We start from the raw sequence: 23,297 nt of genomic DNA on the forward strand, positions 1-23,297 counted from the left end.
AGGGGTATGCAGATTGTGAGGCTGGGGGGCAGAGTGTCACACTGACTTGGAAACAACTGGGGAGAAGAGAGACATCTGGAGCCAGTAGCATGGTCATCCTTGTGCAATGGGGGGCCCCAGAAACCCCTTCCATCATCAGAAAAGTTACTCAGCTCCGAAGATGCTGTCTGTGACTGGCTTTGGATCCAACCCAATAGTGATGAGATTAAGCTTCCTACTTGGGTTTGATGTGCTTAGAACTGAAGCAGCATGAACAAACCCGGGGTGTGGAGACAGAGAAGCAAGTGTCCTATGAAGAAATGTTATAATAAACATTCAATATATTCAAGAAGTCAGCTTAACTATACAATAAATAGATACAAAAAAATCAAGTGTCTTGTAAAGGGATATTACACAACCAAGGGCTCCATGCAAGAAATGTTTACACTATTACATTAACATGTCACATCATTTCATACCCCATGCCTATAAATAGTAACTATGCAACTGAGGATAGGTAACACTGGCTAATCTAATTGATGCTGTGTACGACTGCTTACACTCTTCAAAGAACTGTTCACTCTTTTTTTTTTTTTTTTTTTTTTTTTTTTAATGCGTTACGCGGGCCTCTCACTGCTGTGGCCTCTCCCGTTGTGGAGGACAGGCTCCGGACGCGCAGGCTCAGCGGCCATGGCTCACGGGCCCAGCCGCTCCGCGGCACGTGGGATCCTCCCAGACCGGGGCACGAACCCGTGTCCCCTGCATCGGCAGGCGGACTCTCAACCACTGCGCCACCAGGGAAGCCCGAACTGTTCACTCTTTCCTGTGTTTTACCTGCAGGACGCCCTTTGCTTTGCTGTGGCTTTTTCATGTCTTATAACTTCAATTTTTGTTTGTCCTTCCTGCTATCACTTGGAATACACAATGTAGCTCATGATCTCTTACTCCCTCTGCCTGGACCCATGGGTGATTCCAGTGTAGAAACCCCCTTTGGGTATAATTATAATCCACCTGAGCAAGGGAGGCTCTTCTGGGAAGGTGTCTGCCAGGCTGCTAGATCAGCACCGAACCTGTTGATCAGAGTGGAAATCTGATGATTTTCCCACCAATTCTCTTCCTACCCTTTTGCTTTTGGATATTGAATAATGCTGCTAAGAAAAATTATCCAAAACTTAGAAACAGGCAAAAGGGATTGCTCCTTCAGTGTAGGCTGGGATTGGCTAGCAGACCCACATCCCCCAGGGATTATCTGATTTTCTAGGGATGTGTACCTTTGTTTGACTCCCTATTCACTATTGTTTAAGTTATTTTACAGCCCTGCTAGGTGAAAAGAAGAGGTTAACTTGCAGAAAACTCAGAGCTACGCAAACGCTTTATGTCTGAGAGCGATGCAAAGGGCTCCCATGCAAAGACAATGCCAATGATTTCTGTCTCACAGAAAAGATTGTCCCCAGAATTAGGTTTATGCCTTGTAGGACGGACATTAAGCAGTTTTGATTCTATTAGTGAATTCATTTCAGCACACCTGTGACCCTATAAACCACCCTTCCTTGAAATCTCATTTCAACCAGTCTTAACATACAAATGGTTCTCTCACTAATTAATGAGTTGAATAAAATCCTTGACACATGTTCATTTTATATTTGTATGGGAGTCATATTTTTAACTTCTGAAAATAATGCTTTAACAACACAAAAGGTCTGTTGCAGTCAGCACTTTGGACAGGTACTCGTCTCTCACCACTCCTCACCTAACGGGGCTCTGAGCATAGGAACAGCTATGGTGTGTTAAGAAATTAAATTGACCCAGGAGGCTCTACAGTATGACTCAGTTCCACAAAGTTCTCACTCTCAATTCATCCCAGATGTTAATGGGGACGGAACAGTCTCTTTAAAAAAACAAACATAACAACATAATATTTTAAACAACCAATATTTTAATATCCTTAATTTAAAGATGAGAGTGGGTTAGGGATTGTATATGCTGTACAGTGGTTCTCACAGTGTGGTCCATAAACCTCTGGGGTCCCTGAGACCCCTGCAAGGGGTCTGCAGGTCAAAACTATTTTCATTATAATAATAATGCATGGGTACAACGTTCATTCAAAGTGTAAAATAGGCCAACACATTTTAATAGAGTACAAAAAGTTCACTGATATTTAGATTCAACATTGCAACTGACTTTTAAGAACCCACCACTTGTTGAGTTTTGGTGTAGTATCAAAGGAGAATATTCATAATTATCTGCAATGGTTATTAAAATACTTCTCCACTTTTAGCAGATTCTGTTAATTAGTTCTTCCGGTACTTACTATTATAACTTTAAGTAATAAAATTGTACTACCTCAAGTATGATATACTATCTTTATTTTTTTATTATAATTATTATTTTTGGCTGCGTTGGGTCTTCATTGTTGAGTGCGGGCTTTTTCTACCTGTGGTGGCTTCTCTCGTTACAGAGCATGGGCTCTAGGCACACGGGCTTCAGTAGTTGTGGCACATAGGCTCAGTAGTTGTGGCTCATGGGCTCTAGAGCACAGGCTCAGTAATTGTGGCACACAGGCTTAGCTGCTCCACTGCATGTGGGATCTTCCCAGACCAGGGATCAAACCCATGTCCCCTGCACTGGCAGGCATATTCTTTTTTTTTTTTTTTTTTTAAATAAGATTTAATTTTGTTTATTTTTTTTGGCTGCATTAGGTCTTCGTTGCTGCGTGCAGGCTTCTCTAGTTGTGGTGAGCAGGGGCTACTCTCTGTTGCGGTGTGCGGGCTTCTCCTTGTGGTGGCTTCTCTTGTTGTGGAGCACAGGCTCTAGGCACATGGGCTTTAGTAGTTGCGGCACACAAGCTCAACAGTTGTGGCATGTGGGCTATAGAGTGCAGGCTCAGTAGTTGTGGCACATGGGTTTAGTTGCTCCACGGCATGTGGGATCTTCCTGGACCAGGGATCAAACCCATGTCCCCTGCATTGGCAGGCGGATTCTTAATCACTGCACCACCAGGGAAGTCCGTGATATACTATCTTTAGACAGTTCTGCTGACCCTCTACCATATAATATGAGATATTCAGCACAGTCATACAGCCTTCCTCCCACCTGACCCCTATTCTAGTTTTTGCTACCTTTGTTAACCTTAGCTTTAATAGCTACCTTTCAACGTAAAAAAAAAATAGACATAAATCTCTAATTCTCCATCTATGACTCCTTGTTATGAAAGATGTAGGGATCATCTCACGCTTGCTTCTACTTCTCTTCCCCAATTTCACCTAATTTTTTTTTTTTTAGATGTTGGGGGTAGGAGTTTATTAATTTATTTTATATATTTTCGCTGTGTTGGGTCTTCGTTTCTGTGCGAGGGCTTTCTCTAGTTGTGGCAAGCGGGCGTCACTCTTCATTGCAGCGCGCGGGCCTCTCACTGTCGCGGCCTCTCTTGTTGCGGAGCACAGGCTCCAGACGCGCAGGCTCAGTAGTTGTGGCTCACGGGCCCAGTTGCTCCGCGGCATGTGGGATCCTCCCAGACCAGGGCTCGAACCCGTGTCCCCTGCATTAGCAGGCAGATTCTCAACCACTGCGCCACCAGGGAAGACCTCACCTCCTGATTTTTGTTAGCTATGTTATTTTTTATGTTGTCAAGGTTTAAGACATTTTGTGTTATTCTCATATTCTAAACTGAGCCTTCTATATGAGTTTCTATACTGATTGTAAAATGTTTTACATTTAAAAAATAATGATATTATAAGTACTATTCTTTGCAAGACGAAGCAATGTGATGTGACCCACAGAAAAGTAAATATAATTCTATGTCATTAAATCCCTCTGGTCAAAGGAAAACACCTAAAGTATAATGGTACAATGAGTTTTCTACTTGGTACTTCTGAATTTTCTAGACCAGTGCTATGTGGTACTTTTCTTATGTGGAAGCATATTCTGTTATGATGGGAATGTTTTATATCTTTGCTGTCCAACACTAGCTACCAGCACGTGAATGTGGCTAGTATGACTGAGGACCTGAATTTTTAATATTATTTAATCTTAATTACTTTAAATTTAAATTTCAACAACCACATGCTGCTAATGGCTATCATCATACTGGACGGTGCAGTTCTAGGCCATGTGATGATACTCTTTCTCTCAACTCCCGCCATCTAAGGCTTATCTACTATTACTGACCTCCTGTTTTAAGAAGCATTCCATTTCTTGGAAGGCCACTAGGTGTGGGCACTGTGCTTGCTGTTCTTTAAATATTACCTTTCTCTCCCCAAGACCCGGCAAGGAAGATATTATCACCCATCAGCAGATGAGAAACCATGATTCCTAAAGGTTGTCACCTGCCGGCACACATCTACGAGAGGTAGCTAGGATTTGAGAAACGTGTTCCTCCTAAGCCTCCTCCTTGACTTCATTACAGACATTGTTACGTGCTGGGAATTCAAGGGTGAAAGAAGCTCAAGCCCTGTCCTGGAGGCACCAAACTAAGCCAGACAGTAGTTACTCTCTGGGCCCGCTGTGATTGATTTCATGAATGTGAGGTTGTGTTCATTTTCACTGCTACTGTGCAAACAGGGTTTATTTTATTCCTTATTTAACAATGATGTCTTCTAAGAAGATGGAGAAGGTTTACAGAATCTTAAAAGCAGAGCTAACTTTAACTTACCTCTTTTTGATAGGCCAGTCCAGCTTCATAGAGTTTAATAAAGAGATACTGAGTCCATTTGTAGTAATCTGGTAAACACGTGGTTATTTCCTGCCAAAGAGGGGGAAAATCAGGTATAGGCCATTGTAAATATCCCCTCTCCCAACGTATGCATCAGCTTTGCAATTCAATTTTGAAAAGCAATCACACTGCAGAAATATTTATCAACCTATAATATTTTTACCAATTTGCAAAGTAAGGGAAGAAGCAATTTATTCTGGGAAGAGAGATGTTATCGAAACCCACCCTCACCTTTCCCAGGGCATGTTTAATGATGAGAAACTCGACATAAGTCTTTTGCACAGCATCACCCACCACGTATGCAAGTAATAGCTGAATTACATTGTACAAAATTGGGTACTCCCATTTTTGTCAGCATAAACATATTTGGGGGGCCAAGAAGCTAATTCATAAATGTAGTTCATTTTAGAAGCAATCACAAAATTCAAGAATATTTGCCTGCTTTGGTATGATCCTCACTGGAAAACAAACCTGTGCTTCTATATATAACTGGGGACTGGTAGCTCTTTTAGACTCATTATATTCCATTTATCCCATTATGTGAATCATGCTGTAGTCTACTTAGGAAGGCCCATTAAAAAGCATTATCAGGGCTTCCCTCGTGGCGCAGTCGTTGGGAGTCCGCCTGCCGATTCAGGGGACACGGGTTCGTGCTCCGGTCCGGGAAGATCCCACATGCCGCGGAGCGGCTGGGCCTGTGAGCCATGGCCGCTGAGCCTGCGCGTCCGGAGCCTGTGCTCCGCAACGGGAGAGGCCACAACGGTGAGAGGCCCGTGTACCGCAAAAAAAAAAAAAAAAAAAATTACACAGGTCTGCAAGATGAACTGGAATAGGGAATGGGGTGGGGGTAAGGGGAATGTGGTGGAAATATTCCCAGACCTTGTTAAGGTAGGTATGTTCTTTAAAATTCTTATCCAGTAGAGGTTTAAAGAAATAGGTGAAGCAAATATGACAAAATAATGACAACTGTTAAATCTAGGGGTTGGGCTCTTTTCTCTATTTTTCTATATATTTAAGTTTTTCAAAACAAAATATCAAAATACTCCTAATGAATATGTATATGTATGTATGTACATACATATATATTTTCTCAGCCCCTGAATCTGCTTCCACAGATTGAGAGTAAAATTTACACAGCAATGGAACAGCATGATAATCTTCACTTAGGTTTGTAGTTTTGAAAACTACTTTTATCTAAAATAGAAAAAGGATGATAGATCCAGTCAGGGGGAGAAAAAAAACAAGATTATCCAACCACGCATTAGCCCACTTTCAGTCAGACGGGTGATGCAAAGTGCATTGTCTTTGGAAGTGTCAGCTCCAAGGTGAGATGAGGTGTGTGGGGTACAGGTCCCCTCTTTCACTCTGCCTTCAAACTTGGGTCTGACATTTTTTATTTATATTGTGTTTTTGCACATGTCATTTGAAGAAAAAGTAACATCAGCTGCTAAAAGAGTACACCTCGAAAACCACGGCTCCAGAACCGTCATTCCAAACCCAACAGAACTGTTTCAACTCATGTTTACCTCACTTGCACCGCCCCTCCTGCTGAAGTGTTGGAGGCTCCTGCCTAGAGGAGGCTGGTGACGTCCTGGGGACAGGAACCTCGCTCCTGCCCATTTATTCCCATCTGCTGCACACAAGGCCCAGCCACGACCCTCAGTACTGCCCACTCCATGAAGAAATGCCAGAGCAGGAGTCCAGTCTCACAAGAACCATAAGCATGGTAGGTCAGAGACCCTGCTCGGAAAAGTATTTCCTGAAAAAGTCAAAGAGCCTTTCTGGAACCTCCCTTGATTTGCTGATTAAAAAAAAACAAAAAAAACCCCAAACAGCTATTTTTCTAGTCTTCTAATGCCTCATCTTAGTAAAAAGCATCAAACGTATCTTTCTGAAATTAAACTGCTTAAAAGCTTCACTGTAGTCAACTGGCTAGAAATTGAGACTCCCTTTTCACGCTTTGGGAACTAATTTAAAACCCAGCCCTGTAGACAAAGGTCTTCTGGGGTTTCAGCACCCACAAAGATGTTAAGACCCCTTCCTTCCTTTTCCTAAAGCAGGGATTCTCAATGGGGAAACTTTTGCTCCCCAGGTATGACTGGAAACATTGCTGTCTGTGACAACTGTGATGGGGGCGAGGGTGGGGGCAGCTGTCAATCGCACCTAGTGGGTGGAAGTCAGGGATGCTGCTAAAACCCTACAATGCACAAGACAGCCCCTAGAACAAAAAATTTTCCAGCCCCAAATGCCAATAATGCCAAAGGAAGAAACCCTACTCGAAGGATTTCAATCTTTTTTAGTCTGAATCTGTAACCATAGATTAAGGGGAATGAGCCAAGCAACTCTGGAGGGCAGTCCATAAAAGCGATAAAACGCCCTTGGGAAGAGTGGAAACGGGAGTAAATTAACTTAAGGTTTCCCTCTCCAGCTGGTGTGACCCCATCTCCGCTGAGCACATCATGCAACGCAGGTGGGAATGCTGCACGATGCAGCCACCGGCCCTTCCACCAACGCTGAGACCAACCAGAGGGGAGATCTGGCAAGTTGGGTGCCAGGAGACACAGGTCTGAAACTGTTAGGCACACATAATGCTACTCACTGAGAAGGAGTGACTGACTTTATGAACTAAATTTTAAATCATTCAATATACCTCCGAGTAGCTGTCTGACCTGGAAAATCTCCTGTAATAAATTCATGTAATAAATTTCCTATTTTGAAGTTAGAGAGGCATAGTTTTTCTTGACACAACATCAGTTTATCCCCGCCCATGAAAGAGTTGTTGAACAAAATGTTTAAAGATCATCCTTTGGAATCCAGCCCACAGTACCCAAATGTCTAGGCCCAGCCCTGCCTGTCCTCCAAAGGGGAGCCCTACTTCTGCGGGCTGGGGATTCTTGTCCTCAAGCTGTGGGACGGCACCATCTTGGTAAGACTTCTCAGTGAGACCACCAGAGGAGTCAAACGAGGGCTGTTCTCTGTTTTCCAAAATCCCTTTTCATTCCTGTGCCTTCCTTGCCCTGCTTTCCAAATAAGCCAACACCTACGTGAATGCATCCTTCTTTTTAAAACAAAAAGTCAGGTAATTCAAAGTTATAGCTCCAAAAGCAACTGCAATTCGGCCACGCTGCACATAGATCTACATAAAGATGTCAACTTTTATAACCCCCTGAGCTCTAGAAAGTGCAATCTAGCTGCCAAGAGACCAAATTTATGCATCTGGAATCTCAACTAGACTCATTCCTCCACACTTTTAGCATTAGAAATGTTTTAGCATTAGAAATATTTTGCACATTCACAGCCAAACCCAGGGACCAACAGAGAAGGTGACACATCCCAGAACACAAGTAAGGATCAAAACGTGAACCTTTGAGGCCTGCTACCCACACCTCAGTGACTGTACGGATTAATAACCAAGCCAGCCTTGCCAGGACTGCCTGCACACAGTGCTCGGCAATGGCCACAAGAAGGCCGAGGTGCAGACGTCCACCAGATTGTCCCTGAGAGAAAACAGCATTTGATCTGTGAAGGTGACTGACTGCAGTGTACCTCACTGAGGTCTCCTCAGGCTGACACTCCTTGCTCCAGGAAAAGAGAGAGAGATCCAAGGGAAGGAAAAGCCACTTTGCAGCCATTTGACTGGGTTCAAGTCCTTGCATCATCATTAGCCTTGTAGCCACAGCTGAGTTTCCCTGTCAAGAAGAGAGGGGTGACGAGGTCTGTCAGAGGGGCTGTAAGGACAAATGTGATGATGTGTGTAAAGCACACGCTGGGCACATATGAAGGATCGATGGTGCCACTTCCCTTGCTTGACTCAGAGTGTGTGATGAGAGGAGTGAGGCTGGCTCCACCACCACACCCCTCTCAGAGGCGGCTGATGCCCTCCTTGGGCTACTGGGACAGGGCAAAAGGCAGAGGAATGGACTGGGGTCAGAAGAGCTTGCCATCACCATCCCTTACCAAATGTTGGCTTTCTGACTAAAAAGAGATAGTGCTTATGAGGCGAAGACCAAAACACATGACCCAGACCGAGAAATCCACACCAGGTTGCTCCCAGTCACCTCTGGTGGCAATGCCCACTGCAGGGAGAGCCAGCAAGGTCGCTTCCTATCCCCACCTTTCTGCTCTGGCAGGATTTAGTTGGGTTTTTGTTTCTTGGTCCCACTGCACTTTTGACAGTGATTGGTCCCAGACCACAGAACCACTCAAAGCCATCGTGCATGTAATTTGCATTGCAACCTCACAATGTTTAGGTCAGCTATCAGGATTGAAGAAAATGAAACAAACCAAAACCTGAGGCAACATTTTATCAAGTCAGTCATTCGGTGGCCATGTACACGGGGAAAACAAACACAGTAGAAAGGTGAGCCACCACCATGCATCACAGTTTCCAGCATTGTCTCCCCTCTCCTCAGTCTCAACAGAACCTTCTGCCTCCAAAACAACCAATCTTGTAAACAGAGGAGAGAGGGGGGTACTCACATACCTTTTCTGTGCATTTCTATCACCTGCTCTTTACTGCAATGGATCAAAAGGAAATGTATGGTAATAGCCTTGCCTTTCATTCCTTCCTAGGTTCTCTAATTCTGAAGGGGAGGGGTTCTGAAAGCATAGCACAGCTTAAAGGCTGGAGAAACCTGCCTCAGGATTCATACTGCAGAGCTTAGGAGTAAATATATATCCTGCATCAGATGTTCCTCACTGGTGATGGTTCAAGGTTCCAGTCCACAGCTCTGCGCACCTGCTGTGTTGGAAGAAGGGAGAGGGAGGCTCACCAGAAACATCTGCCGGAACAGGACATGTATGGCCACCCCCGCACGGAGTCCTCTAAACTTAGCACTGGCTCTCAAACTTGGTTGCACCTTGAAATGGAGCTTTAAAGGTTACTGGTGCCTGGTTCTCACCTCACCCCCAGAAATTTCATGTGCTGCCAGGGTTGAGAACCATTGCAGAGAGGTTCTTCCCAATACATCTCCCTCCCAAATACTGCATTAAGTGACAGGGTCCCCTGTCCTGCCCTTGGGTCTTCATGGAACTTAATGAACTGGGCTTCGACAGGAGCTAAGGGCACAATTTACTCCATATGAGATTTCTAACACGGGCCCCCAGTGCACCGTGCTAAGAAGGGTCTCTCCAGGAGACTGTCCTGGATTCAAATCCTTCCTGTGCGCCTCAGGCCTGCCCCAACACAGATTCTCTTTGCCCTTACAGTCAATCGTCACTGTCTGTCTTCACAAAATAAACATAAGAAAACAACAAGAAATAACCACCTCCATCCAACAGACACAGAAACTTGATTAGGTAACTACTGTGCTCAATGATCAGCTGTTTAAAAATACAAGACTGTCTGACAGCTCATCCCTCTTCCCAGAGGAGACTTGGTTCTAGAAGAGAAGCTGCAGAAAACCAACAAGAGTGGCGTGGCCTTCCCTTGGGGCTTCACAGGAAGAGGTGGGGGGAAGATGACTAATTCCTCACTTAGAGGCTCCTACAGGATCCTCAGGCAGGAGGGGGCATAGAGAGTGGAGGCAGACTGCTCAGCACAGCCCTGGCTTTGAGTCTTGATTAGCAAATAACAGGACACATCTGTACACGGCTCTGCGCTCCCAAACTTCTCCTCCAGCTCTCCCCTCCTCTCCTCTCCCGTCCCGCGTCCCACGGTGGCGCTGCAAAGCGGTGCCATGAATGCTGCTTTACATACGAGGAAACGGCACCTCGGTGAGGAGGGGGTGGCCTGCCTAACACTGCCCAGCTTTTGGGTGACGGAATCAAGACAGGAACCCAGGTCTCTGGGCTCAGAGAGGCACCAGGCAGTGAAACAGAACCTTGGAAAGTACAGCCAGGCTGTGCCCAGACTGACTCAAATGCGTGCTCCAAGGAGGTCTGGGTAAATCAAGCAGGAGGAACAGGTTGGAGCACTCTTAGATAAAGGAATACTGCAGTGAATCTTCTTTTAGGAATAACAACAGCAGTAATAATAGCAAACATTTACCAGGCACTGCCTAGTACTGGGTCCCATTTTGGCAGTTTAGAAACATCTCCCTTAGTTCTTATTATGATGCAAGCAGTCAGTTATTACGGTTATCAAGTGTGGACTTGACATCCCTGCTTAAAATTGCAATTAACCCCTGGCCATCCTGTCCCCCACCCCTTACCTTGTTCCACTTTTTAATTTCTGTAGCGTTTATGACCTCCTAACATACTATATTATTTATTTATTTATTATGTTTATTGCCTATCTTTGTCTCCCCTCCTCCCACCCCCAGTCAATTGTAAGCTTCCTTCATTAAAGATAGAATTTTTGTTGGGCAGTTTTCTGGCGGTCCAGTGGTTAGGACTTGGCACTTTCACTGCCATGGCCCAGGTTCAATCCCTGGCCTGGGAACTAAGATCCCAGAAGCTGCGCAGTGAGGGCAAAAAAAATTTTGTCTTTTTTCCTCCCACTGATATATTCCAAGAGCTTAGAACAGTACCTGGTACAATGGATGTTTAATAAAACGGCTGCTGAATGAATAAATCATTTTACCTTTCAGAAAACTGAGTCTCTAAGTAACTTGTTTAAGATCACATAGCCAGTAGGAGGCAAAATTAGGATCCAAACATGTGTCTGAGTGACTTGATGACGTACGACCCCGAATGATTTCTTCCCCTCAATGTCAGCCCCACTTTTGTAAGACTTTCACGTTAGATCTTTTCAAACACGGAAAGCCACATGAACCAAACACATACTACATGTAGTTAAACTTGTGTTATAAATGTTCACATCGCTGTCTTTCTATTGAATATTTGTACAACTTGCACTAAAGCTAGAATAAATGAAATATTTAAAATGTTATATCCTTGATTTACATAAAAACTATATATAATTTTTAATGACATGGGAACATGACAGTTGATACAAAATGGAGTATGTTTTATGGTTTCAATTATATAAGGGAAAAATGATAAGAATACTAGAAAAAATGCCAACATATAAACAAACATTGGGTTGCCTCAGGATGACACTGATGATTGTGGGTGATTTTCTTAAAATTATAAAGTTTCCTGAACTTCACTGATGCTGTATAGTGATTGTGTATTACTCTGGGAATTCATCGATGGTTTTACAGTCCTAGAAAACCTTTAGATTCAAAGGAAGAAGAAAACCAAAGAGCTAGGTCTACAGCAATGCGACCCTTGCCCTGGTGAGGAGCTTTCCACCATACTTGGAATACACACCCCGAGACTCACACAGAAGAGTTTAAAGGAACTAGAGATGGTCCATCTACAGACAAATGTCCTGGGGTCATAAAGGGGCATCCACATGGCCACCTCTAAGGCCCCCAGACAACCTTAGTATGTATCCATATAACCAATTCCAACAACCCAGGCTCCAAAGGGAAGGATCTGGCCTAAATGCAGAACCACGGGGGAAATATAACAGGGGAGGAGGGCTCACTGTCCACAATCTCTGGGTAAGAGGCCTAGGATGGCCTACCCACCTTCTAAGTTGCTATTATAAGGGTGTAAAGGGCCAGGGAGACACCTTTGCCTGCGAGTAATGAGCAAGAGTGGGGTGGGGGCAGGGCATGCAGTGTCCTGGAATCAGGAGGTTAGGGCTCAGATCCCACCTAGGGGCCATGTGATACAAAGCAAGTGACTTGTCCATATCTGTACCTCATTTTCCCCATAAGTTGTGGCAAGTGGCCTCTAAGAGGGACCTCAATGATCCCTGCCTCCTGGTATTCTCACCCTTATGTTATCCCCTTCCTTTGAGTGTGGGCTGAGCCCTAGACACTTGCTTCTAACAAATAGAATATAGCAAGTAATGGGATGTCACTTCCAAGATTGGGTTACAAAGGGACTGTGGATCTGTCTTGGCCGTTGTTCTCTGTCTCTTTCTCACTCTCTCTTGCTCTGAAAAAAGCCAACTGCCATGCTGTGAGCTGCCCTATGGAGGCTCATGTGGCAAGGAACTAAGGTAGGCTTCTGCCAGCAAATGCAAGGAACCAGCCCTCAGTCCAGCAGCTAAAAACCACATGAGTGAGCTTGGAAGCAGATCCCACCAAAGGCGAGCCTTCAAATGAGACCTCAGCCTTGGCCTTGATGGCAGCCTTATGAGGGACCCCGTGCCAGAGGACACAACTAAGCCATGCCTGGATTCCTATCCCACAGAAATGATGAAATAATATATACTTATTGTTTTAGGCTACTAAGTTCTGGGGCAATTTGTTATGCAGCAAATAAATAACTAATACATTTGTAAAAGGAGCCAATAATTGGACCAAATCCTGGGATAGACACAAAGATTAAATGAGAAAATGTCGGTAATGTACTTGGCAAAGGCTTAGCACATAAATGAGAGGAGAATGGTGATGCCAGGGGCCCCAGGGGTATCTAAGGATCACCCACTCCCTTCCCCACCATGGTGGGGTGGAATCAGTCTGCTGTCCAGGCCACCACGGAATGAAAGGGAGGCCTAGTGCTCCATGCTCTTGCCTGGCTGAGTCTTCTTTTTTTTTTTTTTTTCTAATTTTTAAATTTAATTTTACTTTTTCTTATACAGCAGGTTCTTATTAGTCATCAATTTTATACACATCAGTGTATACATGTCAATCCCAATCTCCCAATTCATCCCACCAAATCCCCCACTCCCCCACCACTTTTCCGCCTTGGTGTCCATACATTTGTCCTCTACATCTGTGCCTCAATCCCTGTCCTGCAAACTGGTCCATCTGCACCATTTTTCTAGGTTCCATATATATGCGTTAATATACGATATTTGTTTTCCTCTGATTTAGTTCACTCTGTATGACAGTCTCTAGATCCATCCACGTCTCAACAAATGACGCAATTTCGTTCCTTTTTATGGCTGAGTAATATTCCATTGTGTATACGTACCACATCTTCTTTATCCATTCGTCTGTCGATGGGCATGTAGGTTGCTTCCATGACCTGGCTATTGTAAATAGTGCTGCAGTGAACACTGGGGTGCATGTGTCTTTTTTTTTTTTTCTTTGCGGTACGTGGGCCTCTCACTGTTGTGGCCTCTCCCGTTGCAGAGCACAGGCTCTGGACACGCAGGCTCAGCAGCCATGGCTCACGGGCCCAGCCACTCCGCGGCATGTGGGATCTTCCCGGACCGGGGCACGAACCCGTGTCCCCTACATCAGCAGGCGGACTCTCAACCACTGCATCACCAGGGAAGCCCCTCATGAGTCTTTTTGAATTATGGTTTTCTCTGGTTATATGCCCAGTAGTGGGATTCCTGGATCATATAGTAATTCAACTTTTAGTTTTTTAAGGAACCTCCGTACTGTTCTCCATAGTGGCTGTATCAATTTACATTCCCACCGACAGTGCAAGAGGGTTCCCTTTTCTCCACACCCTCTCCAGCATTTGCTGTTTGTAGATTTTCTGATGATGCCCATTCTAACTGGTGCGAGGTGATACCTCATTGTAGTTTTCATTTGCATTTCTCTAATAATTAGTGATGCTGAGCAGCTTTTCATGTGCTTCTTGGCCATCTGTATGTCTTCTTTGGAGAAATGGCTATTTAGGTCTTCTGCTCATTTTTGGATTCGGTTGTTTGTTTTTTTAATATTGAGCTGAATGAGCTGTTTCTATATTTTGGAGATTAATCGTTTGTCCGTTGATTCATTTGCAAATATTTTCTCCCATTCTGAGGGTTGTCTTTTCCTCTTGCTTATGGTTTCCTTTGCTGTGCAAAAGCTTTGAAGTTTCATTAGGTCACATTTGTTTATTTTCGTTTTTATTTCCATTACTGTAGGAGGTGGATCAAAAAAGATCTTGCTGTGATTTATGTCAAAGAGTGTTCTTCCTATGTTTTCCTCTAAGAGTTTTATAGTGTCCGGTCTTACATTAGGTCTCTAATCCATTTTGAGTTTATTTTGGTGTATGGTGGTCGGGAGTGTTCTAATTTCATTCTTTTACATGTAGCTGTCCAGTTTTCCCAGCACCACTTATTGAAGAGACTGTCTTTTCTCCATTGTATATCCTTGCCTCCTTTGTCATAGATTAGTTGACCACAGGTGTGTGGGTTTATCTCTGCGCTTTCTATCTTGTTCCATTGATCTATGCTTCTGTTTTTGTGCCAGTACCATATTGTCTTGATTACTGTAGCTTTTTAGTATAGTCTGAAGTCAGGGAGCCTGATTCCTCCAGCTCCCTTTTTTTCCCCCAAGACTGCTTTGGCTATTCAGGGTCTTTTGTGTCTCCAGAGAAATTTTAAGAGTTTTTGTTCTAGTTCCGTAAAAAATGCCATTGGTAATTTGATAGGGATTGCATGGAATCCGTAGATTGCTTTGGGTAGTACAGTCATTTTCACAATATTGATTCCTCCAATCCAAGAACATGGTATATCTCTCCATCTGTTGGTATCATCTTTAATTTCTTTCATCAGTGTCTTATAGTTTTCTGCATACAGGTCTTTTGTCTCCCTAGGTAGGTTTACTCCTAGGTATTTTATTCTTTTTGTTGCAATGGTAAATGGGAGTATTCCCTTAATTTCTCTTTCAGATTTTTCATCATTAGTGTATAGGAATGCAAGAGATTTCTGTGCATTAATTTTGTATCCTGCAACTTTACCAAATTCACTGATTAGCTGTAGCAGTTTTCTGGTGGCATCTTTACTATTCTCTATGTATAGTATCATGTCATCTGCAAACAGTGACAGTTTTACTTCTTTTCCAATTTGTATTCCTTTTATTTCTTTTTCTTCTCTGATTGCCATGGCTAGGACTTCCAAAACTATGTTGAATAACAGTGGTGAGAGTGGATATCCTTGTCTTGTTCCTGATCTTAGAGGAAATGCTTTCCGTTTTTCACCATTGAGAATGATGTGTGCTGTGGGTTTGTCGTATATGGCCTTTATTATGTTGTCCATGCCCACTTTCTGGAGAGTTTTTATCATAAATGGGTGTTGAATTTTGTCAAAAGCTTTTTCTGCATCTATTGAGATATCATATGGTTTTTATTCTTCAGTTTGTTAATATGGTGTATCACAGTGACTGGTTTGCGTATACTGAAGAATCCTTGCATCCCTGGGATAAATCCCACTTGATCATGGTGTATGATCCTCTTAATGTGCTGTTGGATTCTGTTTGCTAGTATTTTGTTGAGGATTTTTGCATCTATATTCATCAGTGATACTGGTCTGTAATTTTCATTTTTTGTAGTATCTTTGTCTGGTTTTGGTATCAGGGTGATGGTGGCCTCATAGAATGAGTGTGGGAGTGTTCCTTCCTCTGCAGTTTTTTGGAAGAGTTTGAGAAGGATGGGTGTTAGCTCTTCGCTACATGTTTGATAGGATTCACCTGTGAAGCCATCTGGTCCTGGACTTTTGTTTGTTGGAAGATTTTTAATCATAGTTTCAATTTCATTACTTGTGATTGGTCTTTTCATATTTTCTATTTCTAGGTAGGTTTATTCTGGGAGGGCTCACACCAAGGAGTGTTTACCTGGGGTTTGATCTTGGTCCTTCATCTGGTACATAGCCCTCTGCCTTTTCATCTTGTCTATCTTTCTGTGAATGTGCATTTTGTTCCACAGGCTGCAGGACTGTAGTTCTTCTTGCTTCTGCTGTCCACCCTCTGGTGGATGCGGCTATCTAAGAGGCTTGTGCAAGTTTCCTGATGGGAGGGACTGGTGGTGGGTAGAGCTGGCTGTTGCTTTCGTGGGCTGAGCTCAGTAAAACTTTAATTCACTTGTCTGCTGATGGGTGGGACTGGGTTCCCTCCCTGTTGCTTGTTTGGCCTGAGGCGACCCAACACTGGAGCTTACCTGGTCTCTTTGGTGGGGCTAATGGCAGACTCTGGGAGGGCTCACACCAAGGAGTACTTCCCAGAACTTCTGCTGCTTGTGTCCTTGTCTCCACGGTGAGCCATAGCCACGCCCCGCCTCTTCAGGAGACCCTCCAACCCTAGCAGGTAGGTCTGGTTCTCCCCTGGGTCACTGCTCCTTCCCCTGAGTCCCGATGCGCACACTACTTTCTGTGTGCCCTTCAAGAGTTGAGTCTCTTTCCCCTAGTCCTGTCGAAGTCTTGCAATCAAATCCCACTAGCCTTCAAAGTCTGATTCTCTAGGAATTCCTCCTCCCGTTACCAGACTCCCAGGTTGGGAAGCCTGACGTGGGGCTCAGGATCTTCACTCCAGTGGGTTGACTTCTGTGGTATAAGTGTTCTCCAGTCTGTGAGTCACCCACCCAGCAGTTATGGGATTTGATTTTAGTGTGATTGTGCCCCTCCCACCGATTCATTGTGGCTTCTCCTTTGTCTTTGGATGTGGGGTATCTTTTTTGGTGAGTTACAGTGTCTTCCTGTCGATGACTGTCCAGCAGCTAGTTGTGATTTTGGTGTTCTCACAAGAGGAAGTGAGAGCACGTCCTACTCTGCCATCTTGGTCACAATCTCCTGCCTGGCTGAGTCTTAAATGCCAAGTACATCTCCATCTTTTAGGACCCAAACTTTTTGACCCTTTTATTTAAGTCCCCAAATTTTGTTCACCTTTCTAAACAGGCTGTCAGCTCCTGGAGGCAGGTGAAGGTCAGTGGATGGAAGGAGTGAAGGGCAGGCAGGCTGAAGACCAGGGTCTGAGCACTGGACTCAGTCTGTGGGTCTGCTGTGGACTCACTGGTAACCCTGGACAAATGACTCATCTCTCTGGGCCTCACTTTCCTCATCTGGAAACTGCGACACTGTTGTGAGGATCAAGGAATCTGGAGAGGGTCAGCCTGCCTTTCCAACACTGTCTGGCCCAGTATTTATGCATAGCAGCTGCTCAATAAATCTTCATTAAAGCAACAAATACAACAAAATTCAGGATGTCAAGTGTCACTATATTTAAAAAACAAATTAAAGCTTTGAGACAGAGCCCTTGCAAGTTTTCTTAAATATAACAGGTTTTCTAAAAAAGTATCAATAGAAGGCCTTTGTTCTTGGAACTAGTCTGGCTTATTCACATTAAATGTTGTCAAGTAGGGGTTCACATGAGAAATGTCACTCCAATTCACAGTGAACCCAGTGTTCTAAGAAACCTGTCTGCAAAACCTTTGAAACTCTAAAGGCAAACGAAGAACCACGTTTACCTCCATTAGCAACTTCTACAACATCAAAAACAAATGGCTTTTCAAAAGGAGACATACTTGAGATCAGTTTCTCAGCTCCCCGGTATAACACTGGTTCAGAATTCTGTGTTTCTCCCCATTTAATCCACCAATGAGAAAACACTCACCAAGAGTCTACCTTACCGAGTCCTTATCCTGAGAGACTCAATAATTGGCTATCATGATAGAAAATGGAAGTACAGAGAATAAAAAGAAGGGAATTTCCATCCAACTCAGGGCTCTGTTTCCTCATTTACTCACTGAATTATTCCACAGAGATTTATTGAGTACCAACAACATATGGGCATTAGGTCAGGGGGCATGAAGATTCAGGCCACCTACCTATACATTAAGCCTTTTCACAGTCTCTCCTCCCTTCAGCAGTTTCTCTGAACTGTCAGCCCCATTCCTATCCCATTCACACCCATTTGTCTCTGAGAGAAAAGAGAGGCAATCCATCACCCACCTTACCTCCCATAGGCATTCCAGGCCCTAGACCCATCCCTCCCACCTCTCCAGTTCTGCTTTATTCCATTGCATTTGCATCTTTCCCAACAACTCTTTGTCATCTACAGTCCTAGCCAGGGGTCCCTGTTCTAGACTACACGGCCACTGCTTCCTCCCTCCTAAACTATTTGTTACCGCCCCCGACTGCCACTGCCCAGGCTTCTTCAGCCTCACTGTCCGCTTCATCTTGGCTTTATCTTCTCATCCCTCTTCCTTCAACTATCTGTTTAATTCCATCTTGGCTGAGTTTCTCCCTCTGGCCTCGTTTACCTTCCCTGTTCTCCTCCTTTCTGCAGAACTGAGGGAACAGGTGTTAATATCAGGGTAATTAATTAATCATGAACCTAAGCATTTGTCTAAGAACTCATTTTTACATAATTATGTTTCTTCATCTCAGGACTAACTTTAGACTGAAAATGAGCATTTAATGAAAATTGAAAATGACAAATGCTAGACACTCTGCTTTTATAGAGCATGTATTTTATTCTTAAAGGTCTTGTTTTTCAAATCTAGGGCTACAGCTAAATTTTCAAGTAATTTGAAAGGTTCATGTTCTACGTGTTCTTGAAGCCAATTTAGAGAATGAATATTAAGTGAAGGGAAATCATGGTCTTTGCAGTTCTGAAGACAACTCACACTTTCTGAACTGAAATCAGACTCATCAGTAAGCTCCTCTTTTGCTATTTTCTTGACCACTGTTTTTTTTTAATTTAATTTAATTTATTTCTTTATTATTTTTGGCGTCATTGGGTCTCAGTTGCAGCAGGCAGGATCTTTGTTGAGGCATGAGGGATCTTTCGTTTGCAGCACATGGGCTTCTCTCTAGTTGTGGCATGCAGGCTCCAGAGCGTGTGGGCTCTACAGTTGCAGCACGTGTGCTCTCTAGTTGAAGCGTGCAAGCTCAGTAGTTGTGGTATGCGGGCTTAATTGCCCCGAGGCATGTGGGATCTTAGTTCCCCAACCAGGGATTGAACCCGTGTCCCTGCAATGGAAGGCGGATTCTTTACCACGGTACCACCAGGGAAGTCCCTTGGCCATTATTTTTTTAGCATTGTCATTTTTATGGTAACCTGAAAGCTGCCTCCTGCTACAAACTGCACAAGATTCTGTAAACTATCCATAATCGGACAAGAAGCAACAATTTGCCTAATTTCCTGGTAACTGTTCTTTGCCAGCTGACAAGAATTTCATCAAGGCAGTCAAACAATACAGACAGCTTTTCTAACTAGACAGTTGGGAACTGTCCATTAAACTGTCCAGAAAACCCTCCATTAAACTACAGATGAGAGGAATGGGTTTGAGTTGCAGTTTGTTATCGGTCTATTTAGGCAGATGCCAGTATTTCAACTACCCGTGCCAAACCAGCTCTCTACAACTGTTCCATTTTTCTGGAAAGAAAAGAACATTAATTTTATCTGCAACATACTTGAAAGTTTCAGGATCAACAGGGCAGAGTCATCTGAAAGATATTTTTGAGATGTGAGTTCTCTAGGTTTCCTGAATAATGTGAAGGCTATTTGTTAGATACGGACATGGATCCAGAGGAAGAGGAAATATCAATTCATCAATTCCCAGGATGCAAAAGTGACAGCAGTGCCCAAAGTGAGCTGTTCTGCTGCCTGCAAGCGCCATAAGCAACGAGCAGTAGAAACCCATCACAGCTTAAAAGATTTCCTATGTGACACAGACTAAGAAATAAAACTATAAACTTAGAAAATAGTATAGAAAATTATTTTGAAGATCTTTTAGTCCAATGATGTTTAAGGGAAAGATTACGGGCAGGGAAGTGCAGGTCAGAATCTCACAAGAAGAAGGAGGGATTTGAAACTATATATGCCGTCTTCTTCTGGGAAGATGGAATATATGTACTTTTCCTTGTTCTTTCCACTAAGTACAACCAAAAACCTCGAATATTATATATATGTATAAAACAAACATAGACTCCAATAAATTGAAAAGAGAAGGTAGACTAATTAGAGACCTCAGCACCTGAGGAGTGACACAGTGGTGAGTTCCACGGATTTTCTCATAAGTCCCCAAATTGGAGTTAATGAAGCCAGTAATCCAGAAATGCCAAGGAGTACAGACAAAAAATTAAAAAGAAGAAGAAAAAAAAAGAACAGCCTGCTCTCTTTAGCCAGAGTACCAGGAAAGGGACAGCCGAGCAAGAGAGAAAATTTAGACAATAATTGATCTACCTTAGTCAACACCACAGAAAAAAAATGACAGTCCTACCCTCGCCAGCAAGGGCTCAGTGGAGAGTCTAGACTTACAACCTTGGGAGGCAATAACAAGGCAGCCCAATCTCTCTCTGTGTCACTGTGGCATCACAGGAGGTTGAGTGGAAAACCGGGACTCTCCTACCCGTACTGGCCGCTAAGCTTTTATATACAGAATGGATAAACAACAAGGTCCTACTGTAGAGCACAAAGAACTATACTGAATACCCTATGATAAACTGTAATGGAAAAGAATATATATAAAAAAATAATGTAAATATGTATAATTGAGTCACTTTGCTGTACAGCAGAAACTAACACAACATTATAAATCCACTATACTTCAATAAAAATAAAATAAAATGCAAGTTAACATAGGAAAAAAAAACCCTTGGTGGTGTCAGTGGAGACCACAGGGGTGGGGTCTTGACTTCTACCCCAACCAGCAGTAATGAGGTGCCCCTCCCTATCCCTGATGGGACAGTGTCAGAGGAGTTCAAACGGAGAGTCAGGGAGTCCATTCCTGCTCTATGAAAACTCCTGAACAGTAAGATTTGATGGGCCTCTGGATGATAACGTGCAGGAAGGGTGGCCCATCCCAGTTCCACTGGGACAGAAGATTCTGTGCTTGAGACCCTCCTGGACCTCATCCTATATACTTCTTCATCTGGCTGTTCATCTGTATCCTTTGATGTCCTTTGTAATAAATCATTAATCTAGTAAGTAGACCGCTTTCCTGAATTCTGTGAAGTTCATGAATTCTTGCTAGCAAATTAATCAAGGAAGGGTTGTGGGAACCTCTGACTTACAGCCAGTTGGTCAGAAGCATAGGTAACAACCTGGACTTGTAATTAGCATAAGAAGTGGGGGACGGGGAAAGTCCTGTAGGGCTAAGCCTTTAACTTGTGGGATCTGACACCATCTCCATGTAGATAGTATCAGAATTGAGTTAAGTTGTAGAACACACATCTGGTGTCAGAAGTAAAGGTGTAGTAGTAGAGTACTGAGAGTACAGGAGACACACAGGAATGTTTTTCCTCCAGAAAATCATACAGAGAATATTCTCTGATCGTAATGTTGAGTTAAAGAAGCTAGACGCAAAAGAACACATACTATCTGAGTTCATTTATGTAACTATGAAAACCATATGCAGGTGGTAAAACTGAAAACAAGGCAGTGATTATCATAAATGCCAGAACAGAGGTTCCCTATGATAGTGGTAGTGGGGAGAGATGGAGTTGTGATTGGAAAAGGGCACACAGAGAACTGCTGGGTGCTGCAAAGTTCTATTTCTTAACCTAGGTGGTAGCTGTACATTCCAATAATGCGTTAAGCTTTACATACATGCTTTTGCTCTACTCTATCCATGTTTAATATTTCACAGTGAAAGAAGTTATAAAAATAATCTTGTATTTGCAAAAACATTGACTATTTCTTAAAATTTTGCTTTTATTATTCATTTATGCGCTACCACATGTCAGAAAAAATTGATGGTAGGTCTTCTTATGATTCCTACCTAATAAGGTTTGGGAGCACGATCATTCCTAAGATCCTTTTTTTCTGAATAGAAAAACAAAACCACAGACCTACTGCATCAGAAACTCTTGGGGTGGGGCCCAGAAATCTGTGGTTTAATAGGCCCTCTTGGTGATTCTGATGCTCGCCAATGTTTGAGAACCACTGGTATAAGCACACACATAAATTATCCTTGTGGGCTTCCCTGGTGGCGCAGTGGTTGAGAGGCCGCCTGCCGATGCAGGGGACACGGGTTCGTACCCCGGTCTGGGAAGATCCCACATGCCGCGGAGCGGCTGGGCCTGTGAGCCACGGTCGCTAAGCCTGCGCGTCCGAGGCCTGTGCTCCCCAACGGGACAGGCCACAACAGTGAGAGGCCCACGTACCGCAAAAAAAAATTAATAAATAAAATAAATAAATAAATGATCCTTGTTATTTTCACGGAGTAACAACTTCATCTTCAAGACCTTCTGAACTTGAACCACATGCTTAGAGCACCTTGCATCGTACACCTACAAGCACCTGTTCTGTCAAAGGTTGTACTGGCTATTGTGCAAAACTGACCTGGAGACCTGATTCAGCCATGGGGAAAGAGGGAGCAATAGATCATGCCCACCATGTGTGAATGGCAAAGCCCATCACTAAAACTGAAGCCTCTGGAATGAGCATCCAAGATCCAATCTCCTAGAAGCATTTAACAAGTATTAAATTGGTAAATTCTATTCCCATTAGCCAGAGTGTACATCCTTGATAGGACTCATGACCACCACATGAGTGAGGTGGATGGATGAGGATAAAACAAACTACTTCCTTGCATAGCCACATTTGCTGAGCGGCCCCAGGAGACCTCCTTCTTTAGTCAGGGCTGAAGAGTCCAAGAACACTATCCTGTCTGAGGCAATGAAAACCTTCCCTCCGTGTTTTAGGCTGGTAAGGACTGAGCTGTCACAGCTGTGCATGAGGTCAGCTGCCTGTGTGCTAGGTATTCATGATGAGACACGGTTCTCAGCCTCGAGACGATGATAATTCTGAACACTAACCCTTATGCACCAGCACCAACCTTCCCTGAAATGAAAGCACTAGAGATATGCTGCCAATTCATTTCAGTTAAAACAAAGGTATTACCTCTTCCCTCCCAACCAAAAGAAAAACCTCTGGAAAAAGGTTAGTTTTCTGATTCTGAGAGACAGAAAGTAATCTAGAGTCAGAGATCTACCAGACCAACTGCTTCACCTCTGTAAGGACTTGAAAGAGGACTCAGAGAGTCA

General features: G+C 43.6%; 1 protein-coding gene across 1 annotated transcript in view; it reads right to left on the bottom strand.

Annotated features, from left to right (window-relative positions):
- LARS2 (leucyl-tRNA synthetase 2, mitochondrial) overlaps positions 1-23,297 on the bottom strand; it is a 154,965-nt gene that overhangs the window by 92,584 nt on the left and 39,084 nt on the right. The window contains exon 5 of the mRNA XM_065886261.1: positions 4,631-4,720. Within this exon, the coding sequence (XP_065742333.1) occupies positions 4,631-4,720 (90 nt within the window). The remainder of the gene's footprint in view (positions 1-4,630; positions 4,721-23,297) is intronic.

The sequence above is a fragment of the Phocoena phocoena genome, chromosome 10 (genome assembly GCF_963924675.1).
Source record: "Phocoena phocoena chromosome 10, mPhoPho1.1, whole genome shotgun sequence".
Taxonomy (NCBI): domain Eukaryota; kingdom Metazoa; phylum Chordata; class Mammalia; order Artiodactyla; family Phocoenidae; genus Phocoena; species Phocoena phocoena.